Here is a 22,689-nt window from a genome sequence, read left to right on the forward strand (position 1 = left end):
TATTTCCATTCTACGGGACTTTACCGAAAGAACCAAGAAGATGAATCCCTGCAGTCACGAAAGCTTTAAATCGTCAAGGTACTCTTCACTGTTAACGATAACTACCGCTGGGGCCTGCACCCCTTCCTCGTCAAGGTGTTCGCCAGTCGTGCTGCCTGGTTAGTTATTTGGTTGCCCAAGAGATTTTGTTTCGGGAGGGAATAATACGTGCTTTGGGATATTTGTCCACTAGTGTCACCAGTGAGGGTTTTAAACTATAAGCTATTACATTTTTTACCAGGTAAGTCCCACTGAGCTATATAGATGTTTTTCAGAAGCGACAAATGATAGCTCAATGAAGTGGCTATTCGCGTGGAAATTTATATCAGTGGCCGGATGCTCTAAACGCGTGATGTTGATTCTAAATGTGGAGGGAAAAACCGGAGGACCTCGAGAAAAATCCACGTGACCACGGGGGAGAACATGCAAACTCCAAATATACAGCAGGCGTTCGGGTGGGGATCGAGCTGACAACCTGTATTGCAGGTGATGTATTGAACATCTCACCACCCTGGCGCCCCATACACTTAAACACATATTCGCTGGGCAGATTAGTTACGTTGTTTTTTGTTGTCAGGTTCAGTTTTCCGAATCAGAATATTTATTGACACTGGAGGAATCTGATGAGCTATAAAGCTCTCATTCTTCTCGCTCGCGTTTCGACCCCTGTTTGTTCCCTGTCCCTCCGCCGTCAATAGCTGCCTCGGGGTTCACATCCTCTTACATCCCGTTCAAGGTCTGGCCCTCTTACCAAACCTCGTCACCCGTTCGGCGAACCTGTCGTACGTGATTTCAAACCTGGCTCCGTGTTCGTTTATCAGCTGCGCATTACAGACAGAGGGAAAAAAAACCTCACCTGGCTCGATGGAAAATTGTTTGACTGTTTTGCTCACGCCCCCACATTCGAATTGGCACCAATTTGTAACGAGAGTAAAATGTTACAATGGCATCTGTGTGCACCTGTGCCCGCATGTGTGTGTGTGTTGTGTGCGCGTGTGTGTGTGTGTTGTGTGCGTGTGTGTTGTGTGTGTGTGTTGTGTGCGTGGTGGGTGTGTGTGTGGTGTGTGCGTGGTGGGTGTGTGTGTGGTGTGTGTGTGTCGTGTGCGTGGTGTGTGTGTGTGCGTGTGCGTGTGTGTGTGTTGTGTGCGTGGTGTGGTGTGTGCGTGGTGTGTGCGTGGTGGGTGTGTGTGTGGTGTGTGTGTGTCGTGTGCGTGGTGTGTGTGTGTGCGTGTGCGTGTGTGTGTGGTGTGTGCGTGGTGTGGTGTGTGCGTGGTGTGGTGTGTGTGGTGTGTTGTGTGCGTGTGTTGTGTGCGTGTGTTGTGTGCGTGGTGTTGTGTGTGTGTGGTGTGTGTGTGTGTGCACATTTGTTTGGCAGCTGTAATCGCAATGGGGCTTTATTGCTGGCACGTGTCTCCATGCACACCCAGTTGGCTCTGAAGCAGTGTCAATTATTGAACATTTCAAGGAGCCAAGGGGTAATTTTTATCCTCGCCGGGTGCTAAATAAAGGCGGTTTTATAAGCAGGGGACTAGAGCACGTCATTTGTTTGTCGTGCACTCTACAATTGCACGCAATTCAAGCGAATAAGCTCCCGCGTTTGGAAGTTAGCTTTTTTTTTTAAAGTGCTTTTAGTCTACAATGGAAAACACGTTAAACTCGCTGCCAAATTTGCTGAACGTGCGTGCGCGAGCGAGCGAGCGTCGCGCGTTGCCAATATGACTGTCGTGTAATTGTCCCGTGAGGCTGTGCGCGGAGCTGGTGTTTGACAGAGGTAAAAACTACGCTGAATGAAAACCGTTTTCGCAACGAAAGCACGGCCCTCTGGCGTGCACGTACGCTGCAGCCCAATTTAGCTTTCGAGCGGATTTGGCAATGACGGTTTAGCGAGGCGACGTCGTGAACTTTGCCGTGAGAAGTGGTTGCTCATGAAAGCCACACTTGGCCCCGAGTTGAACGATCTAATGCTGACTTTGAGTCCGTGTGGGTGAGTCGATGTGTGCGAGCGTGTGTGGAGGCAGGAAGGGAAGGCGGGAGAGAGGCTGGGGGGGGGGGGTTGTTTGGCAAGGGCTGCCCTCTTGATTTCCCACAAACACGCAAGGTTCAAATCGATAGGAGGGTGCCAAGAGCGGCAGTGCTGCTTCCTCGGACCACGTAGCCAGCGGAAGCAATTTGTTCGCTCAAACATGCGAGGCCTTCATTGGCACTCGTGCCCTGCGTTCAAGCGTGTTGATTCGTGCCAAAATAAAAGACCGGGAGTTAAAAAAATGTTTGCCTCTCTCTCTCTCATTGCAGTTAGCGGTTAAACAAAAACATTAACGCGACTATTCTTGGTTCATTCGGTAAAGTCACGTAGAAGGGAAATATTAAACTAATATAAATATAAAACAATAAAAATTCGCACGACGTTTCGACTGCAACACAAGCAATCATCATCAGGTGTTTTATATTATTTTATTATTTCCCTTATACGTGACTTTACCGAAAGAACCAAGAATATTAATCCCTGCAGTCACTAAAGCTTTAAATCAAAAATTGACACGACTCTTAGTTTAGTATTGCATTTTTCTCCTCAACCCGTTAATATATGTTTTTTTGTCGTGAGCTGAAGATACGTGTGGCCCTCCCGGAGGGCTTACAGTCAGCGAAGCCTCGTGTCGTGTCGGGGCATCAGAAGGAGACACTGCAGAACTAGTTCTGGAGTCAGTCCGGCATCAGACAGTGCTCCTCCATGCTCTGTATGGAGTGATTCACCGCACATCAGTCATCTGAAGCATCTGCAAACGGTTGGCCCTCTGAGCTGTCAACCGGATGTGTCCTCCCTCCATCTTGGCTGCCATTCGATCAGCAGTCTCATACGTTGGCCATCCTCCCTCCTAGGCCCCAAAGCGTTCTGCCCAAGCGCTCGCTCGTGAACATCTCGCCACGGTGGCGAGATGTTCACTAGCTCGCCTGGCGTGCAGGTGGGGTCCGTGGGTTCGATCCCGACACCTGTAAATTTGGAGTTTGCATGTTCTCCCCGTTGGATTTTTCTCCGGGTCCTCCGGTCTTACCCTCCGCGTTTAGAAACATGCGTTTATAGATTGATTTGGCTGCTATGACTTTACTATGAATTTATGCGTGATAAGCCACTTTTGGTGGGCTATCATTTGTAGTCGGGTCGCTAAAAAAAATTAGTTTTACAGCTCATAGTGGGCCTTACCTGGTGAAATAAAAAATATTTGAGTTTTTTTCATAGTTTCACAGCTTCGCACCTCCAGTGAGCACGGTTGGCTTCGTACGGTGCGAAAGTAGCTGGAATTCTCGTCCACCCTAGCAAGTGTAGCGGGATGTTTCGCGGGGTTGATGTCAGTCGGTTTGCCACGGTGTTTCCACACTCCGACGAGCGTCGATGTTTTAAATGCCCCTTCTTTTTCTCTTTTTTTCCGCTGCCGGCTGTAAAAAAGGAAAACCTGGTGTCGCAATTGTTGCAAAGCTCAGTCGTTTTATTCACGCACTCGCGTGCTCGCTCGCTCGCTCGCATGCTCTGTCTCTCTCTCTCTGTGCCTCTCACCGGGGGGGTGGGGGGTTCAAGGTGCACGCTGTTACCGCTGTGTGGTGGCCACGGTTCGTAGATGCGCCGGCCCTCCCCGCAGTGCGTGCAGACACGTGCGCTAATGGGGGCCGCTGTGTGTTGAGCCACGGAACCGTGCAGCCTCCTTCCTTCCCTTGCACTGTCGCTCGTGTGTTCGGTGTGTGCGCGCGCGCCTGTGTTCTGTGTGTGTGTGTGCGTGTGTTCGTGTGTTTGCACGTGTATTCTGTGTGTGTGCATGTGTTCTATGTGTGTGCGTGTGTTCTGTGTGTGTGTGTTCTGTGTGTTTGCACGTGTGTTCTGTGTGTGTGCGTGTGTTCTGTGTGTGTGTGTGCATGCGTTCTGTGTGTTTGCACGTGTGTTCTGTGTGTGTGCATGTGTTCTGTGTGTGTGTGCGTGTATTCTATGTGTTTGCACGTGTGTTCTGTGTGTGTGCGCGTGTGTTCTGTGTGTGTGTGTTCTGTGTGTTTGCACGTGTGTTCTGTGTGTGTGTGCGTGCGTTCTGTCTGTTTGCACGTGTGTTCTGTGTATGTGCACGTGTGTTCTGTGTGTGTGTGTGTGTGCGTGTGTTCTGTGTGTGTGCGTGTGTTCTGTGTGTGTATGCGTGTATTCTGTGTGTGTGTGCGTGTGTTCTGTGTGTTTGTGCGTGTGTTCTGTGTGTGTGTGCGTGTATTCTGTGTGTGTGCGTGTGTTCTGTGTGTGTTTGCACGTGTGTTTTGTGTGTGTGTTCTGTGTGTGTGTGCGTGTATTTTGTGTTTGCACGTGTGTTCTGTGTGTGTTTGCACGTGTGTTCTGTGTGTGTGCATGTGTTCTGTGTGTGTGTGTGCGTGTATTCTGTGTGTTTGCACGTGTGTTTTGTGTGTGTGTGCGTGTATTCTGTGTTCGCACGTGTGTTCTGTGTGTGTGTGCGTGTATTCTGTGTGTTTGCACGTGTATTCTGTGTGTGTGCATGTGTTCTATGTGTGTGTGTGTGTTCTGTGTGTGTGCGTGTGTTCTGTGTGTGTGTGCGTGCATTCTGTGTGTTTGCACGTGTGTTCTGTGTGTGTGCATGTGTTCTATGTGTGTGCATGTATTCTGTGTGTTTGCACGTGTGTTCTGTGTGTGTGCGCGTGTGTTCTGTGTGTGTGTGTTCTGTGTGTTTGCACGTGTGTTCTGTGTGTGTGTGCGTGCGTTCTGTCTGTTTGCACGTGTGTTCTGTGTATGTGCGCGTGTGTTCTGTGTGTGTGTGCGTGTGTTCTGTGTGTGTGCGTGTGTTCTGTGTGTGTGCGTGTATTCTGTGTGTGTGTGCGTGTGTTCTGTGTGTTTGTGCGTGTGTTCTGTGTGTGTGTGCGTGTATTCTGTGTGTGTGCGTGTATTCTGTGTGTGTGTGCGTGTGTTCTGTGTGTTTGTGCGTGTGTTCTGTGTGTGTGTGCGTGTATTTTGTGTGTTTGCACGTGTGTTCTGTGTGTGTTTGCACGTGTGTTCTGTGTGTGTGCATGTGTTGTGTGTGTGTGCGTGTATTCTGTGTGTTTGCACGTGTGTTTTGTGTGTGTGTGCGTGTATTCTGTGTTCGCACGTGTGTTCTGTGTGTGTGTGCGTGTATTCTGTGTGTTTGCACGTGTATTCTGTGTGTGTGCATGTGTTCTATGTGTGTGCGTGTGTTCTGTGTGTGTGTTCTGTGTGTGTGCATGTGTTCTGTGTGTACGCGCGCGTGTTCTGTGTGTGTGTATTGCGTGTTCTGTATGTGTGCGTGTGTTCTGTGTTTGCGCGCGCGTGTTCTGTGTGTGCGCGTGTTCTGTGTGTGTGCGTGTGTTCTGTGTGTGCGCGCGTGTGTTTTGTGTGTGTGCGCGTGTTCTGTATGTTTGTGTTCTGCGTGTCTACTCGTGTGTTCTGTGTGTGCGTGTGTATTTTGTGTGTGAGCGTGTTTTCGGTGTGTGTGTGTTCTGTGTTTGTGTGTGTTCACGTGTTCTGCGGCACGTGGTGGCATAGTGGCTGAGTGCATTGCACTATGAAAACCACCAACGAACCAGAGTTCGACTCCCACCAACGACCAGTAACAATGGCGAATATCTGAATAGGTTATGCATCTCCCGTAGGTCAATTCGGCCTGAAAATTAGTACCTGGTGCGGTGTGTAAACATTAGCATTGGAGAGACGAAGGTAGCCAGGCATGGTGTTAGCCTATCCTACCCCCTCGTGTGCCGTTCCGGCCTTCCTTGTTGCTTGCGACCAGCACTTGCTCCAACAGCATATTAAAGGCGACACGGGGAATCTGTGTCTCTGTATGTTCATGCATGTTTGTGTGCTGGGGTAAGCATCAACGCCGGGGAGACAAAGGTGGCCGGTAATGCCTCCGGCCACACCCCACCCCCTCGTGTGTCATGCAGGCCTTCATTGGTGCTCTCTTAGGGCACTTTGCCCAACAGCCTATGAAGCGGCACAGGAGTATTCAGAGAATTTGCAGCAATACCACAAGAGATGTGCCTCCGGGCTCTGGAGACCACCTCGAGAAGATTACAGGCCACGTGTTGACAATGATGGCTCTTACCATATATTTGTTATCATGTGATAGTGTCTTCGTTCATTTACCATTAAAAACGATAGTCCCATATAAGTGTTAACATTTGTTTTGAAGCACCATTTATATTTGTGTATCAAGAGCCCGTTATTGTTGTCGTGGAAATCCAATTCTGCACTTGTTTTCCAAAGACAAAAGAGTGCATTCGATACCTCTATCGATACTTCTATTGATACCTCTATCGATACCTCTATCGATACCTTTATTGATGACTCTATCCGGGGGCGCAACTATGGGGAGGGCATCTGGCAGCGTCATGTGACGCATAGGGGCCCAGTCGGCCACAGGGGGGGGGACCCGAATCAACAGATAAACAAGGGAAAAAAATATTAAGAAAATTGTTTGAATAACATTATAATAAAAAACAGTACCCGGGGTCTACTACCATGGACCATTCCGGATGATTCACGCATCTGGCTGTCGTATCAATGGAGCAGCGTAAATTACTCTTTGGTTCTTTCGGTAAAGTCACGTAGAAAATAAAATCAGATAATAATAGAATACGACGTTTCGGTTGCAACACAAGCAGCCATCATTGGGTAAGAATGAATGATAAAACACAGACACGGGAACAGCATAGGCAGACACACATGCAGAGAGAGACACACACACAAAGACACACCGAGCAAAACACACACCAAGACAAACAGAATCTAGTTTGAGCAGCGTAAAGTCGTGCGATCCACCCCCAATTGGGGAAATCCTTGACCGATGGGTCCGGCATCGTTTTATTAATACTGTCACCCTGAGACTTGTCTTCCTCTTAACCCCAATACACGGCGCAACTACAATCATGTTGTAGCCTACATATGATTGTTATACGGGTTAAACACATCCATGGCTATTTCAGTAAAAGTGAGTCGGGAGAAAGGAGGGGAGGGAGGGCCCACAGTCGAACCTTGAAATAGGGAGTTGCCCCCGCCTGCCTCTATCGAGATGATTGATCATTCCCAATGCAAATATAATAATGAAGCTGCACTTCCGAGGCCCAGAGTGGGTCTCCGCGTGTTTTGGTCTGAAATGGAGGGGGGGAAAAACATCCATTGTCCCGTGTATTAAGGGTCGACGACTTTGTTGCGAGGGCCGGCAAATTCACGCGCTTGCCGACGGCGTCCTCGATTTCGACGAGTGATTCTCCGGCGTTATCGAAGGCATGGGATGGACGCGCGAAATTGAAGCACCTTTTGACATAGGTTAATTGCGGGATGTGAAAATTACTGCTCGCGTTTGCGTTGTCGTTTTAAATTACAGCGTGCGCTGCTGCTGCTGCTGCTGTGCTGGCCGGCCCTGGCACTAACGATTAAGCGTCGCTTTTGGGTGTTTTAGTTTAAATCATATGAATCCTTCACGCAACTATTCAGTGTGCGGTTTCTTTGCGTCCGATCGTTATTTAATTGAAGAAATAAAAACAAACCCTTGATACATTTTTTGAGCTATTTTATTCATTCGTAAGCAGGTAAGAGCCGATCTGCCTGACTGGGTGGCGCAGTTGTTAGGGCGTGCGGCAAGAGTTTTCACGCAACTTTTAAAAATCTTAGCTGTGCCCATTATTTCTGAAGGCTCCATTCGTGCAGGATTGTTGACTGTGCCATCGTGGTGAATATACGGTGAAGAGATTTTGAACTTTGTGTTAAGTTGAGATCACCGAAGATAGATAAGAATGAGAGCATCTACAGTCAATTAGATGTTATTTAAAGCTCTTTGTCAATCCACTGCTGCATGAACACTTGCTCATTGTGCAGGGGGGGGGGGGGTGCTTGATCATACTTCACCATGCTGCTCATTGCACGTGTAGTCAAAGGGCTCGAGAAGCCCACGACCAGTTTAGAGATCGCTCCCCACTGACATCGGCCGTGGCCGGGAATCGCACGCGGGTTGCCGGGTTCATGAGCGCGGCACGTGCAACGTCGCTCCGCTGTACCGCCGGCAATCTCATTGACCACGACGCGGATCCAACTCTCCGGTCGCGAAGTTTGCAAGTCACAACACGTTTAGAACGGGGATCATCTTTCTTTTTTTGTTGTAAACCTTTCCACAGAAGGCCACCGCCCTAACGCTGCTGCTGCTGCTGCGTTTGCGCCCAGGTCGCGTCGGGCGAGTTCAGCGAGGACAGCGAGGTCTACAACTTCTCGCTGAGCACGGGCGACGAGCTCACGCTCATGGGCCAGGCCGAGATACTGTGCGGGAAGCCGCCGGGCCGCGACCGCTTCCGCCTCAACGCCCTCCTGCGCAAGCTGGGCCGGCTCAACGCGGCCGTGAGCAGCGGCGGCGGCGGCGGAAACTCGGGCGGCGGCGGAGGGGGCGGCGGCGGCAACAACAACGCCCCCTCGTCGGTGCTGCGCCCGTCCAAGGGCAAGATGCCGTGCCTCATCTGCATGAACCACCGCACCAACGAGAGCCTCAGCCTGCCCTTCCAGTGCCGCGGCCGCTTCGGCACCCGCAGCCCGCTGGAGCTGCGTCTGCGCGAGGGCGAGCACACGCTGCGCTCCATCCTGGAGCGGGCGCGCCTGCCCGTCAGCGTGCAGGTGCCGGGGCCCGGCGGCCTGGGCGGGATGGTGCCCGCCGGGGTCGTCGTGTTTGGGGGTGGAGGAAGTGGAGGAGGAGGGGGGGGAGGGGGGGGCGGAACGACGTCCCGGGTTCCCGCCGGACCCCAGCCTCCGTCGGCGCCGCCGCCGCGCAACCCCTACGACCAGCACAGCATGCGGGAGGGACACCGCTACAAGCTGGTGGGCATCCGTGCCAAGATGGTGGCGGTGTGCTGCGCGATCCGCCCCGACGGCCTGGGCGGCGAGACGGCGCTGCCGCTGCACTTCACGCTGCAGGTCGGCACGACGCTCCCGCGCTTCGCCCTGCCCGAGGGGCTGGCCTGCGCCGACAAGGCCTACGAGCGGGCGGTGCGCGACCGGCTGGCGCTCGTCCAGCGCAGCTTCGACATCGACGAGTTCTCGCGCGCGGTGCGGGAGGCGCCGCTCGTCGACCCCCCGCCTCCTGCGGGCGGCGGCGGCTCGTCGGGAGCGACGACCGGGGGCCGGGACGTGTCGAGCCCCAAGCCGGGGAGGTCGGCGCCGGCCCCGCACGGCGGCCACGTGCCCTACACGCGCGAACCCAGCGGCTGCCCCTTCCAGCAATGGCCGCCGGGGTGCGCGCACGGCGGGGGCGGCGGGGGGCGGCTCCAGCTCGGCTGCTTCGGCGGAGGCGGCGGCGGCAGCGAGGCGTCGCTCGCCCGCTCCTCCCGCACGTGCTCGTCGGAGGAGGAGTCGCCCCGCGGGGTCACGGCCCTGCCGCCGCTGTCGCGCGACCGTCGCTCCGTCAACGACGAGAACGGCACGGACGGCGACGGCTACGGCGGCGACGGCTACGGAGGCGACGGCGGCGACGACGACGGCGACGACGACGGGGAGTACGTCTTGCCCGAGGAGCCGCGCGCGCCGCCGCCGCCGCAGTCGTCGTCGTCGTCGTCGCACTCGGGACGCCCGCCCGGCGCCGATCTTCCGTACGAGGAGCTGTGGTCGGAGCGAGCCGTGGCCGCCGGGAGCCCCCGGCTGCTGACGCGGGGAGGGAGGGGATGCCGGGGGGAGGTGGACGTGCCAGGCGCCAGGGAGGCGGCGGCCGCGGTGTACAGCTCCCCACCACGCGCCGGGCACCACGACCGCTCGCTGCCCCCGCCGCCACTCCCGCCAAAGTCGCAGGCGGTGAGGCTCGGCGAGGACAGGCATACGTCGGTTGCTCACCATCATCGGTTGCTCACCGCCGTTGGTTGCTCACAAACGTCGGTTGCTCACCAACGTCAGCGTCATTATTCCCCTGTTTTTGCGCATCACTCGCAATCGTGCATTGTAACGATACATCTGGCACCTTTCGCTGCCTTCACGAACCTACCCTGACCTGTGTGGTTAAGTCCGGCTGAACAATCCCCCCACCACTGACGCGGCATGGGGTGAGGCATTCATCGGCCTGTTGATTGATAAAGGGATGTGAATCATTACTCTGGTGAAACCATTTAGGAAAAATAATTATTGAATTAAATTGCGACTATTTTTCAAATTGTGGTGGCATTGGGAATCAACCGTGCCACCCCTACTCAGAAGTTCTGTCCTGAACCTATTCGTCACCTGTGTTTTTCTTTTAAATATAGCTCAGATACAATACCTGACATCAAACTGACAATCTTTAAGAGTTAAAACTAAAAAAAAAAATTTGTCTTAACAAAATTCGAAACAAATTGACAGCTTTTGCAGTAAAAAAAACCCAACAACAAATCTTGGCAGTGGAATGAAACATCGATCCCCCCCGTGCTCCATTAATCTGCCCGTCCGCCGGCACCGCCGCACGCGCGTGGCGCCCGTGTCTCCTTCCAGGTGAAGGCCGAGTGCCGAGCCATGCAGGCCCAGGCGCCCCCCGTGCCCCCCCGCAGCACCAAGCCCCCCTCCACGCCGACGCTGAGCCCCCGGCTGCCTCCGCGCACCCCCCGGCCGCAGCTCAGCCAAGCGGCGGCACGCTCGCCGAGCCCCAGCCTCTCGTACTACTCGTCCGGGCTGCACCACGTGTACGTGACCCTCCCCCCCCCCACCACCACCGCCCACTCTCCCCCCCCCCCTCCTCTAACCCCATACCCCCCACACTCCGCCCAAACTCTCTCCACCCACGGCGGGAACGACGCACGCTGCTGAACTTCCCGCGCGGTGGCAACAATTTCCTGAATTCCGTAGGGATGATGGCCTGAGCCCATCCGGCATGAGAACTTGTAACTTTCTTACGGGGCAGTATGGGTAATCTCTTGACGGCAGTACCGCCTGGCCAGGTTCGGATGCATGATGGGATGGGTGGATAGATAGTAACCCTTAATGCGGCACCGTGATCAGTTTTCCGCGCTGCATAGTTGTGCAATGAAATCCCCGACACCACTTAAGTGTAATCACCGATTGCCGGCACTCCTTCTGCAAGTGGTGACCCTGATTGTCTTAACACCTTATCATGGGACCTCATTTGCCAGTACCAAAATATGAGAATATGAGAATAGGTACTGTCTGCTCACCCCAAGCTCTCATTACTCTGTACAACTTTTGGCGTCCTCTGGTCTAACACCGTTTGAGACTCGGCTCGAAAGAAAGCTGTCTCTGGTGTGGACCAATCAGTTTCAAGGACAATGCATACATTATCAGAGTATGTTTTTTGTTTGCATTCTGACCACAAGCATTGTGGTTAATGCAGACATGATTCCTTGTAAAAGGTTTCAGTTTGGTGTTTTAACATCTCAACACCTGTTTTGTTGCTCGAAAAGGAGGTCCCATGAGGATAACGGTGCTTTGACGATGCTTGGAAAATTATGACGACATATGCATGTACGCACGTTGAACTTCTTTCGCACCGCACGAAAGCCATCCGTGCTAATGTGTAGTGCGAACTCTGTCAAAGGAAAATGCGATTGTTACAAAAATTTGGTTAAAAGATTAGGGACAAGCCCGCTGCTCTCTCAACATCTTGCCGTATTTCTGCTGGAAATCGGTGGGAAAGGCCGAACCCACCAGCGTGCGGACAGGGGCCCCCGCGATCAGCAGCGCCGTAATTCCCCGATGACGCACGCGGCATCCCTTAGTGGCGCTTGTGCCAGGCGCGTTGCCGCTCCCCCATGGGGGCGGCTGCCTGCGATCGCGACCGATGGCGCGGCGTGCAGCGCTTCAAGCCGGTTGTCCGGACGTCGTCGCATCATTCGGGACAGGCGGTGGCGAGGAAGCGAGCAAAATAGCAAACGAACGACGGATGATGACCGACGCGTCGCGAGAAAACGTAAGCGGGAGAAACAAAGCGCGGGCGCCGCTTTTCCGGGGGACGAGCCCTCGCCACTCCTCGTAAAGCTAGAGAGAGAGACAGGAGAGCGAGACAGGGAGGGAGGGAGTACTACAATGACCTCACTTCCTAATGAAATAATAATGAGGGGCTGTAATGTCGGAGGTCGGAGGCTTGCTTCTGAGAGATGATTCATGTGCAGATGGTCGTTGGCCGCATTAATCGCAGCGCCCGGCAGTTATGTTTAGTGGACGGTGCAGTCCGCGACTTACTTTTGCTGGCGAGGTTTTGTCTGATGAGTATTAGGGGTCTGTGTGTGCGTGTGCAACGATGCATCGTTTCATCAATTAATATCGATGCTTAGGCTCCGCAATACGTGCGCCACATCACATGTGTACGAAACTTTGCGAGTGTGTTTCTGTATGTGTTCTACGTACGGATTCGTGTCCGTTCACCCAGTGTTGACAGAAGTTAACTAAACTATTTTATTTGACCAGGTAAGGCCCACTGAGCTTTCTAGCTCTTTTTCAGAAGCGATCTGGCCACAAATGATAGCACAACGAGGTGGCTTGTCACGTGGGAATTATTGCAGCCAAATACTCTCAATGCGTGACGTTGATTCTAAACGTGGAGGGAAAAACTGGAGGACCCAGAGAAAAATCCACGCGATCACGGGGAGAGAGACATGCAAACTCCAAATATACAGCAGGCGTCAGGGTTGGGATGGAACCCACGACCTCCTGTATACCAGGCGAGGTAGTTAAACATCTCGCCATCACGGCGCCCCAAAAATGCGCGTAGTCGTAATGTATGTATATATGTTGAACTTCTTTTGCACTGTACGTAGCCAACCGTGCTAATTGGAGGTGCATAAATGAGCATGGTAGTAATAATGAGATACAATTATAATTTGCATGAATCGTAAAAAACATTCTTAAATGCGCACTATGACACTCGCTTGTGAGCGGTCGTTGCTATTATTGTTGCTAAGTGTTTTTTTTAATGTGTGTGTGTGTATATATATAAAACATTCTCATTATTTTTAAGCTGAGAGCAGCGCACAATATTATCTTTTGTTTTGGAAACCAGTTGTTTGAGTTTGGTGCACACACACGTTTTGTGTTGAGACAGCGATCCAGATCCCGTTGGCAGTGCAGCCCGAGAGCAAACAGCTGTTGCAATACCGACGGAAACAATGTGGGGTTTACTGGGAAATGAGGGTCAGAAGCTGACATTGTCTCTCGTGCCGTATGATATTGTTCCTGTTTCTATTTACACCGCCATCCATCGGCGTGTGTCCGGTTTGGTGGCGGAGCAGCGTGGGGGAGGGGGGGGGGTTCACGGCTCCCGCAATGACCGAGGTGGTTTGCGATCTTCGAATCTCGGCCGGCGGTTTGATTCGGCCCATCATCTCAATTTCGGTTGATAAAAACTCGCACTCAGGAAACGGCAAATTTCCACGATTGAGCCCGTAACACCGTGTTCTTCATTGCAAGGCCCGCGGGCAAATGGTAGGCCCCTTGGTGGCCTTCAATGCGGCTCCTGACGTGTGGCCCCCGACAATACACAAAGGTGAAAACACCCTCATCGTGCTGCTGTCAAACCCCAACGGTTCCAAATGTGTGGCGGCCGTCACACTGGTGATGCCTTATTGGCAAAAGTGGCCCCCACCCCCTCTGAAAACGTGTGAAGAAACACTGCCTTGACAGGAGGTGAGCGCCACGCAACAGCACTTGTATGAATGTTGGACTTCTTTCGCGCCGTACGTAGCCAGCCGTCCGAATTGTAGGTGGATGGTAAAACCTCTGTGACTCTTCGACTTACATTTAATCATTCATCCGTAGGTGTGCGTCATACTGTGGAAGTCTGTGATACGAGTTCACCCATTGCAGGTTATGAGTTATCTGAATGCAATTATGACCTTAAATCATCAATTCATTCAAGCCGTGCTGCTCCTCGTACATTGTAAGTTGTGTAACGTACAATGTCTGTTTATCCATCGTGAGTGTACGTACGTATGTATACATAGCTATTTTGAAAATCCACTGCTGGATGGGATCTCCCTAGACTGCGGCGGGCATTATTTGATCGCACTTCTCCACGATCAATACACACACTCGGTCTCTTTAAATTCACAGCGAAGAGTTGCTGCTCGGCACACACGGAAGCAGAAGGAGCCAAATTGTCCGTCGACATTCCCCCCCCCCCCTCAGCTTGTCGTCCTCCCCACAAGGTTGCGTGGCCCACGCAGCCTTCACCGGGGAGGGTTCTTCGGTTCCTACCCAGCGCAACTGACCGTTTCCCGAGCTCGAGTTTTTGGGCCATGACTGACGTCCGTGGCAATTATACGAACCGATCCCGGGTCTCCTCTAGGTCGACTCGGTGTTAAATGAGTAGCTGGCGTCACTTTGAAGACTTCCACTTATCCGCGATTTTTTTTCACGGATAAGTGGCGACGAATGAAAAATGACTCCTATTATCCGAGATATTATTCCCCACCCCCGCCCCCCCACTGTGGATAAGTGGATTCGATTTGCAGATAACCGCCCGCGGATATGAGGATCTGCGGTATGGGTCCCCCATGTCAAAATAAGATATTTATATTATTTTTCTGCTAGAAATGTCCAATTGAAAAGCCACTTTGTTGAGCTATCATTTGTGCCAGGCCGGTTCTGAAAAATAAGCTAACTAGCTCACTGTGCTTTGCCTGGTAGGATGGGGATGGTTTCGTTCTATTTGTCTGTGTTTGGGTGATTTTTTTTCTTGTACTTTGCACTCCTATCGTGTCGTTGTATTGTTTGTTGCTGTAACGTTCTGACCCACCCCGACTGGACATCTGTAAAAAAATAGCTTCATAGCTCATCGGATTCCTCCTCCAGTACAAATAAATATTCCGATAAAAGGACCTAAACTGCATATAGACGCACGACCTATTTACACGGTCTGTAAGTAGGTTCTGTAGATGAATGAACAATTGATTGCAATTCTTAGGACTCGGTGAGGCTTTTCTGGGTAAATACCGCAATGGGCCTTATTTTTATTCTATGTATCCGTCTCTCTAATTACTCTCTCTCCCCCATCTCACTCGCTCTCACTCGCTCTCACTCGCTCTCACTCGCTCTCACTCGCTCTTCCAGATTCTCCTGCCTTGCAGTCTCAACGCAGATGCCCCAAACGCCCCACATGTGCTCCAGGCTGACGTACTCAATATTTAATGGCAGTGGCGCCTCTTAGCAGATGGGTGTGCGCATCTTCGTGCTAACCCGCCCTGAGTGCGCACGGTGCAGATTCCATCGAACATTGGACGTTTGTAGGCATCCAGCAATGCATCGATTCGTCGACTTAAAATCGATTATTTACGCGTATAAAGTCCTGCACTTGACAATAGATTACTTACGATTTGCACAAACTGTGCATGTGAACGATTGGCTAATGAAACATTTAAGGCTAAAGGAACCAAAATAACCGTACAAGTGAAAAACTATTTAAAAGAATGAGTTGGTAAAATCGAGCCTAGAAAATAATTGAACTCTTGGATCGAATCCAGACCCCGAAATGCGACGACTCATTGCATCGCCGGGGTGGTAATCATCACGTACCTACAACTACAATGCAACACATGGAGTGAATGTGTGTGTCTGCATGTAAATATTTGTTGTAATGTAGCAAGCGGTGTCATAGGGGTTCATGCACTGAGCTGCAATCCCAGCGTCGGTGTGGGTTCAATCGGAGGCGGTGACGCGCGCCCGGCGGTTGCACGTTCGCCACTTACTGCAGAGGTTCACGGTCCGAATCCAGAGTCGTGTGCAGAGTTGAGACGCGCGGGAGAGAAAAGGCAGCAGGGCACGGCACGAGCCACACCACCGCCTCATTGTGCACTGAACAGGGCTTCTCTTATAGTCACGCTTGCACGCATCTCGAGCATTTATTTGGTATTTGCAAAGGTCTCTGTGCGAACACGTGCACTTCCACTCTTGCATTGGGAGAAATGTTGCTTCTCTTCTCCATTCATGAATCCTGTTTGCGAGGCGTTGTTTCGACTGCTGGCCCGGAGTGGTTTATTTCCTCCTCGCTCACTTCAAACGTTATGCTTGGCCGCTTTGCTGTTAGAAAACACAACGAAATGCTATTGATCGTCACCGAGGAGCCCCGACACTCATTCAGGTTTTTTCGCTGTTCGAGTGAGCTGCCAAGGTCACGCGCGGGGGAAGTGCCGTACAGTGCCACGGCCGTTTAAGAATGGATCGAGCCCTCCACAACGCCGATGTCCATTAATCTCCGTAAATATCACATCCGCGAGCGGGCGGCGGTAATGCCCGCTTTATGGAGCCCATTCATCTTTCCATTTTGGGAGCAGCGCATTTCCGTTTCTGACTAAATAGGGGGACTTCTATTCCTCGAAATTGCTGACTCTAAGTGTTTTAAAATAACTTTTGTGGACTTCCTCGCGGTAATACATATGAAATATTTTATAGCTGCCGACAGCCATTTAACTTTATTAAAGTAAGTGAACGTGAGTCTATTCACTGACCCATGGCGGTCTATACATTTTACACAACGCATTATGTTGCGGAGGCAGACGTATAATGTTACGCGTACAAAATTTTCCTGCAAGTAATTTGACGATCGTATTGTTGGCTTAGTGAAATGTCAGATATTATACGGTGTTCTCATTCACTTATGCAGCAAAGAGCACTCGCCATGGAAGGTTGTGTCACGAATGTGAATTCACAATCTCTCTGTCTCCATGGAAAAACGAACATCTCCGTTGTTGGCCCAGAGGCAGGGATGGAAATTCTACATTTCGATGGTGGGGAGTTAGGCTTCCAACGTAGAACAGACTTTTGGGCCAAGTGCAGTTAGCGAGCACCTATGAAGGCGGCCCGAGGGGGTGGATGGTCAGTACCTCACCCGGCCACCTTTTTCTCTTGAGTAGTGATGTTTATGCATCGCACCAGGTACACATTTGAGGCTGAGTCGACCTAGAGGAGGCTCAGAACCAGTTTAGATAATTATCACTGGTTTTAGCCGTGTGTAGGAATCGAACTCGGGTAGCCGGGTTACACTCACAGGTACACTACCACCATCACACGCATGTCTGCGGGTGGTGATGATGTAAATTGTGGGTACTCCCACCTCTTCTATGACGTCTGGTCAGCATGGAAGAGTTAGCCAAATACCCCTTTAGAGGGGCTCTCCAGAGCTCCCTCTTGTGGATGTTCTTCAGTCAGCAGTGACTTGAGCGAGAAAAATCAGGCCTCTACGTTTACATTTGACGGTGGTTTGACTCTCGCGAATTGTTTATCCAGGGGTGTGAGGAGCAACGCGACGTGGATGGCCCAAGCGAACACAGACCCCGGAGCCGGCTTCTGCTACCCCTGTGGCTGGACCTGCGATCACAGCAATGGTGGCGTCGGCGGCGCCGTCACCGTTGGCCCTCAACACGACCGCTCGGCCCGGCCTTCTCTCTCCGACGGCCAGTCGGTAAAGACCTCCTGGTCGGAGACTTGGAGCCGGGGCTCCAGCGAGAGCGACGGCGGCCACTACCTGACGCCCGACGCGTCGCTGTCCAAGCACGGAAACTTCTTCTACGGTGGTCCCCGCCCACGCGCGGTGCCACCGGCGCCCCAGCGCCGGGCCGACGCCGCGGCCGCCGTGCCCGCGGCCGTTCGCGGCGCCGACAGCCCCGAGGAGGCGCCGGCATCCCGAGGGTGGGCGACTGGCTGCGGCGCGCCGCCTCCCTCGCTCTGCCCTCCGTTCGGCAGTGGCTCGGCGAGCCCGGCGGACGGCGGCGACCCGTTCGACCCGTTCATGCCCGCGCCGGATGAGAGGCGGCCGCCCGCGCCAGCGCACAATGGTTGCTGCGTGGTGAAGCAGCCAGTGCTGTCGCTGCTCGCGCGCGGAAGCCTCCCACCCTTTGACAGGATTCTGTCTGCGGAAACAGCGCAACCGCCCGGCACGCCGGGTGCCGCTGGGCCCGTGTGCCCACTCTCTCCACCGCGGCCTCCGAAACCGGGGCGCGCCGCCGAGCTCCACCAGGGCCCGCTCGCGCCATCGCCACTCATCTCGTCCTGGGAGCTTCCGGTGGAAAACGGGACAGAGGTTTTTTCGTTGGGGATGGGCGGCGAGGCCTACCTCAGGCTGTCGGACACAGACACAGGCCCGGGCGGCCACGAGCTCGGCGAAGATCCCTGGAGGCCCCCGTTGGACCTGGCGGGGCTGTCAGTGGAGGGCGTGTGCCGGTGCCTGCGTTTTCTCGGGTTGCCAGAAGGGCCCGTGGCAAAATTTTCTTCCGAGAAGGTGGACGGGTCACTGCTCGCTCAGCTGTCGGAGGAAATGCTCCTCAACGACTTTGGGTTGGGGAAGCTGCAGGCCAGGAAGCTGCTGCAGTTTGTCGCTGGGTGGCGCCCAAAACTGTGAGGCCGGCGACATCGACGGTTCGCGAGCGAAGCCGCGTTAAGTCCTTTGCGACGAGCACTCGCGTCCGTTGGTTTACAACACAACCGAACGCACACCGTGCAGTTATTTATTGGCATTAATCAGAGTTGCTGTCTACTGTAACGTTCTCACGATGCTCTAAGCAATGGTTAGGCCGTTATGCGCCGGCTTCGCTAACTGATTTGGCGGTAAAACGTGAAAGCACTAACTTCATTTCACAACTAATTGGTTGTACTTATTTTTGAGTAACCTTTCGCAAAAAAACTAAAGGCCTTTACGCATCCTGTTTATGTGTGTGTATGTATGTATATACGAGGGGCGGTCGAAAACTTTGGATTCGGCGAATGCTAAAAAAAAGAAGATAAAACTGCACCAACGTAAATTTAGGCTCATTTTTAAGCCTCCATTTTGTACGCATGCGTCGTGTAACGTGAACAAAACCGTAGGTAACGAGGATCGTTCCGCCGAGGACCGCACGTGCGAACTCGTGCAGTGACAACGGCTCTCTTCTGTGTCGTTTTGTCAGGATGGGACTTGGGTAATGGGGAATGCTAAAAAAAACACTCCTCTTGTCCACAAAAAGTCACAGCTAAACACGGAAAACAAGATACATTTTTTACCGTGTGACTCCTCCGTTCTGAGAATGCGCTGAATCGTATGAATTTTCTGTATGACTCTTTTATCCGTGAAAAATACGGATAATTAAGATGACATTTTCAACACGACTCTTATCCGCATGTTCGTGCACCCAGCAGTTATTTCAGAAAATCGGAAGATATCAGGGATGATGGATAACATGATCATGGAAAAGAGGAGTTAATGCTGTATTTAATATTCCATTTTTAAAATGTTTTGACCATTTCTTACACAGTATTGCTTATATAATTTGTATATACGAGTATGTAAAGCATCTGTTAGAAACTCTATTGTTTATGCTAAAGCGTAAAACGATTGTGAAGAATTAGTACGTTCAATGTTTGTGCTTGTTTTATTTGACACGAATGCCGTCTCCAAGGTATTAAGATCAACATAGGTTCTTAAACGATGTGCGAATATTGCTCCGAGTTATCTTCCACTTTTTCAGTCATTCACTAAATTGTCTCGTGAACATCCTGAATACGCGACAAGCCACACAAACTACGTTGATATTTGCAATGGTTGCTCCGGATGCCTCGCAAGCGTCCGATAAAAAGAATCGTTCCCATTTAAAAGAAAAAAACGGTATCCAATGTTTCGATTTAAAGCTTTCGTGACTGCAGGGATTCATCTTCTTGGTTCTTTCGGTAAAGTCACGTAGAAGGGAAATAATAAAATAATATATTTTTTTACATAATAATGTTATTATGTTTTATTTTCACGTAGAAGGGAAATAATAAAATAAATAAAATAACACTTAATAATGTTATTATGTTTTATTTTAATAATGTTATTATGTTATATTTGTATTATTTTATTATTTTCCTTCTACGTAACTTTACCGAAAGAACCAAGAAGAAGTATCCAATGTTTTATTATTTAGCTATTGCGATTTAGAACAAAAAATGTTGATGTCATGTTACAAATGCTCAATCATAATATTTTGTTTTGCCATTCGCTGGCCACAGGGGAATTTGCGGAGTAACTGTCCAGAACGTTGAGTGTTAAAGATGTCGAAGACCTAGGGCCCTCCTTTAAAGTATCGCGAGTCGTTTCTGTCTATCGAACTCACGGCCATGCCTTTCCAGCGATCACTGTGATGATGATGATGATGAATGATTAACGCGTGCGCCGTGATGTGTGGGAGCCGTTGCAGCAAGACTGACGGGGACCGGCCCTTCACCTCATGGCCATCAGACCCAGCACAGAACAATGAATGTGGCATTTTTGAAGCCTGTCACGTCCTCCGTTGTAAAAAATACATTGACTACAATTGACCGAAGCGTTTTGGATTTCTTTCGCCGTCATTACAAACAAAATCACTTTATTTTCCCAGTGTTCTTTTTTTCTTCATATACACGCAATATACACAATCTGTTTTATTAGCCGTCCTTACCTGAATCTGAATATTTATACTGGAGGAATCCGATGATCTTTCAAGCAATTTTTCACAGTGCATAGTACAAGAAAGGTAAACGAATCACCCAAACACATGAAAATACAACTAAACCATCCCCATCCTACCAGGAAAAGCCCACTGAGGTATTGTCTTCTTTGTCAGAAGCGACCTGGCCACAAATGATAGCTCAACAAAGTGGCTTATTATTTGGTTATTTATTGGAGCAAAATAATATAAATAATCTCCTTGTTCTTAAGGCCCACTCATTTACCTTCAGTCAAGTCAATTTAATGTTTGTATAAATTCACTCGTTGGCAGTGCCGGATTAAGCTAGTGTGGGGCCTGTGGCATATGTTATAAAGGGGCCCTAAATACAAAAAAAACACGCAAATATTAAAACACAATTTTTTTACTTGCATAGTAAAGTAATTGCATTTTTTGATTTGCTATACAGGTCAGAAAATATGACAAATTGCTAACCTTAAACACCCAGTCGTTCATAAAAGTTGAAGGCAGTATAGTACTTTAGTAATAGAGCAAGTGGAGAATCACTGAACTGGAATTGATAGCTGGAAAGTATTTAGCGCGGGGCCCTTAAAAGTGCGGGGCCCGTAGCTACTACATTTGTAGCTACTTTTGCTACGAGGATAATCCGGCACTGCTCGTTGGTAGGTCATGATGCCCGAGTATGCTGACTTGGTTTGTATGGAATGCTGCAATCGTTTTTATTAGGCACCCGAAAATTAAACCAAAGGGGGGAGGAAAAAGTGTCCCATTGCCCAAGCAACATTCTACATTCGCATGGTGTGGACCCAGTGCCGGATTATCCCAGTAGCAAAAGTAGCTACATATGCTACGGGCCCCGCTCTTTCAAGGGCCCCTCGCTAAATTATTTCAAGCTATCAATTCCGGTTCAGTGATTCTGCACTTGCTCTATTACTATAGTACTATACTGCCTTAAACTTTTATGAACGACTGGGTGTTTAAGGTTAAAGATTTATCGTATTATCTGACCATATAGCAAATTAAAACATGCAATTACTTTACTATACAAGTAAAAAAACGTCTGTTTAATATTTATGTGATTTTTATGCTACAGGCCCCGCACTATCTAAATCTGGCACTGTGTGGACCAGTTTCCCCCCCCCCCACCCCCCCCCAAGGACACACGTCTGTTGACTTTACGCTCAAACAGCAATCGTCAAAGCGAACCTCCATATGCAATTAACTCGCAATGCAATTAACTCACCGTGCAATTAGCTCACCGTGCAATTAACTCACCGTGCAATTAGCTCCCAATGCGGCAAAGTACTTCGTACAGCTCTCGTTTTAATTTTGCCATGCGAGCAACATTGCTTCGTCAAAGATCCATCAGTCTACCCACGAATTTCAATTATAGAGCAAAAATATGCGTAGCCTGTCGGAATGATAACTTTCCCATGAAATGCGTTCAAATTAATTAAGCAACAAATTAATTTGCTACGTTCATCGTATCCACGTATTCAGAATGACATAACGGGGGAAAAAAAAACATCTCAAGTGGTGTCAATCGTTAAGGAGGCCATTTATTTCTTAAGTATTCAATCAATTTATATCCATTAGTTTTTGGCACAGATAGTGGGCCTTAAAATCAACATTAAATGGAATAAAACACATCTTGCTCACAAATCCTGAGCAGTAACAAACGGGAGTTGAGTTTCACTTCGAGGCCCACAGACATGACCTTTGACTCGTCCTCAATACTTGGATGTGTTTGTGGGTCGCACCGCATGTTGTCCAGCACGATGTCCGACCTTTCGCTCCCAAGTCATGGTAGCTTCTGCAATTTTGTTCACGAAGAAGCAGCTCGACAGATATAACGGCACAACCGTGAAAACCCATGTAACCTTCTTACTACGTTTTAAAATATATTATTCGAATATTGGCAATGATTTTTGATCTTCTTGGTTCTTTCGGTAAAGTCACGTAGAAGGGAAATAATAAAATAATAAAAATAAAGCTTAATAAAATACAATTCTCACGACGTTTCGGCCACAACGCAAGCAGCCGTCCTCAGGTGAAGAACAGGGCTGTCCGACACGAGGACGGCTGCTTGCGTTGTGGCCGAAACGTCGTGAGAATTGTATTTTATTTTGTTTAATTTTTATTATTTCCCTTCTACGTGACTTTACCGAAAGAACCAAGAAGATGAATCCCTGCAGTCACGAAAGCTTTAAATCGAAATTTAAGGATTTATGATTTAATTTGGTCTCATCTGCCACGTTC

The 22,689-nt window shown here is 50.4% G+C and overlaps 1 protein-coding gene across 1 annotated transcript in view; it reads left to right on the plus strand.

Moving 5' to 3' along the window:
- The window catches only part of LOC144717842 (GRB2-associated and regulator of MAPK protein-like), a 93,109-nt gene extending 72,807 nt beyond the window's left edge, over positions 1–20,302 (plus strand). The window contains exons 4-6 of the mRNA XM_078593542.1: positions 8,249–9,856; positions 10,523–10,710; positions 17,261–20,302. Coding sequence (XP_078449668.1) covers positions 8,249–9,856; positions 10,523–10,710; positions 17,261–18,371 — 2,907 coding nt within the window. The 3' untranslated portion in view covers positions 18,372–20,302. The remainder of the gene's footprint in view (positions 1–8,248; positions 9,857–10,522; positions 10,711–17,260) is intronic.
- The last annotated feature ends 2,387 nt before the right edge of the window (positions 20,303–22,689 follow it).

This window comes from Lampetra planeri, chromosome 4, assembly GCF_965212315.1.
Source record: "Lampetra planeri chromosome 4, kcLamPlan1.2.h2, whole genome shotgun sequence".
Classification (NCBI taxonomy): domain Eukaryota; kingdom Metazoa; phylum Chordata; class Hyperoartia; order Petromyzontiformes; family Petromyzontidae; genus Lampetra; species Lampetra planeri.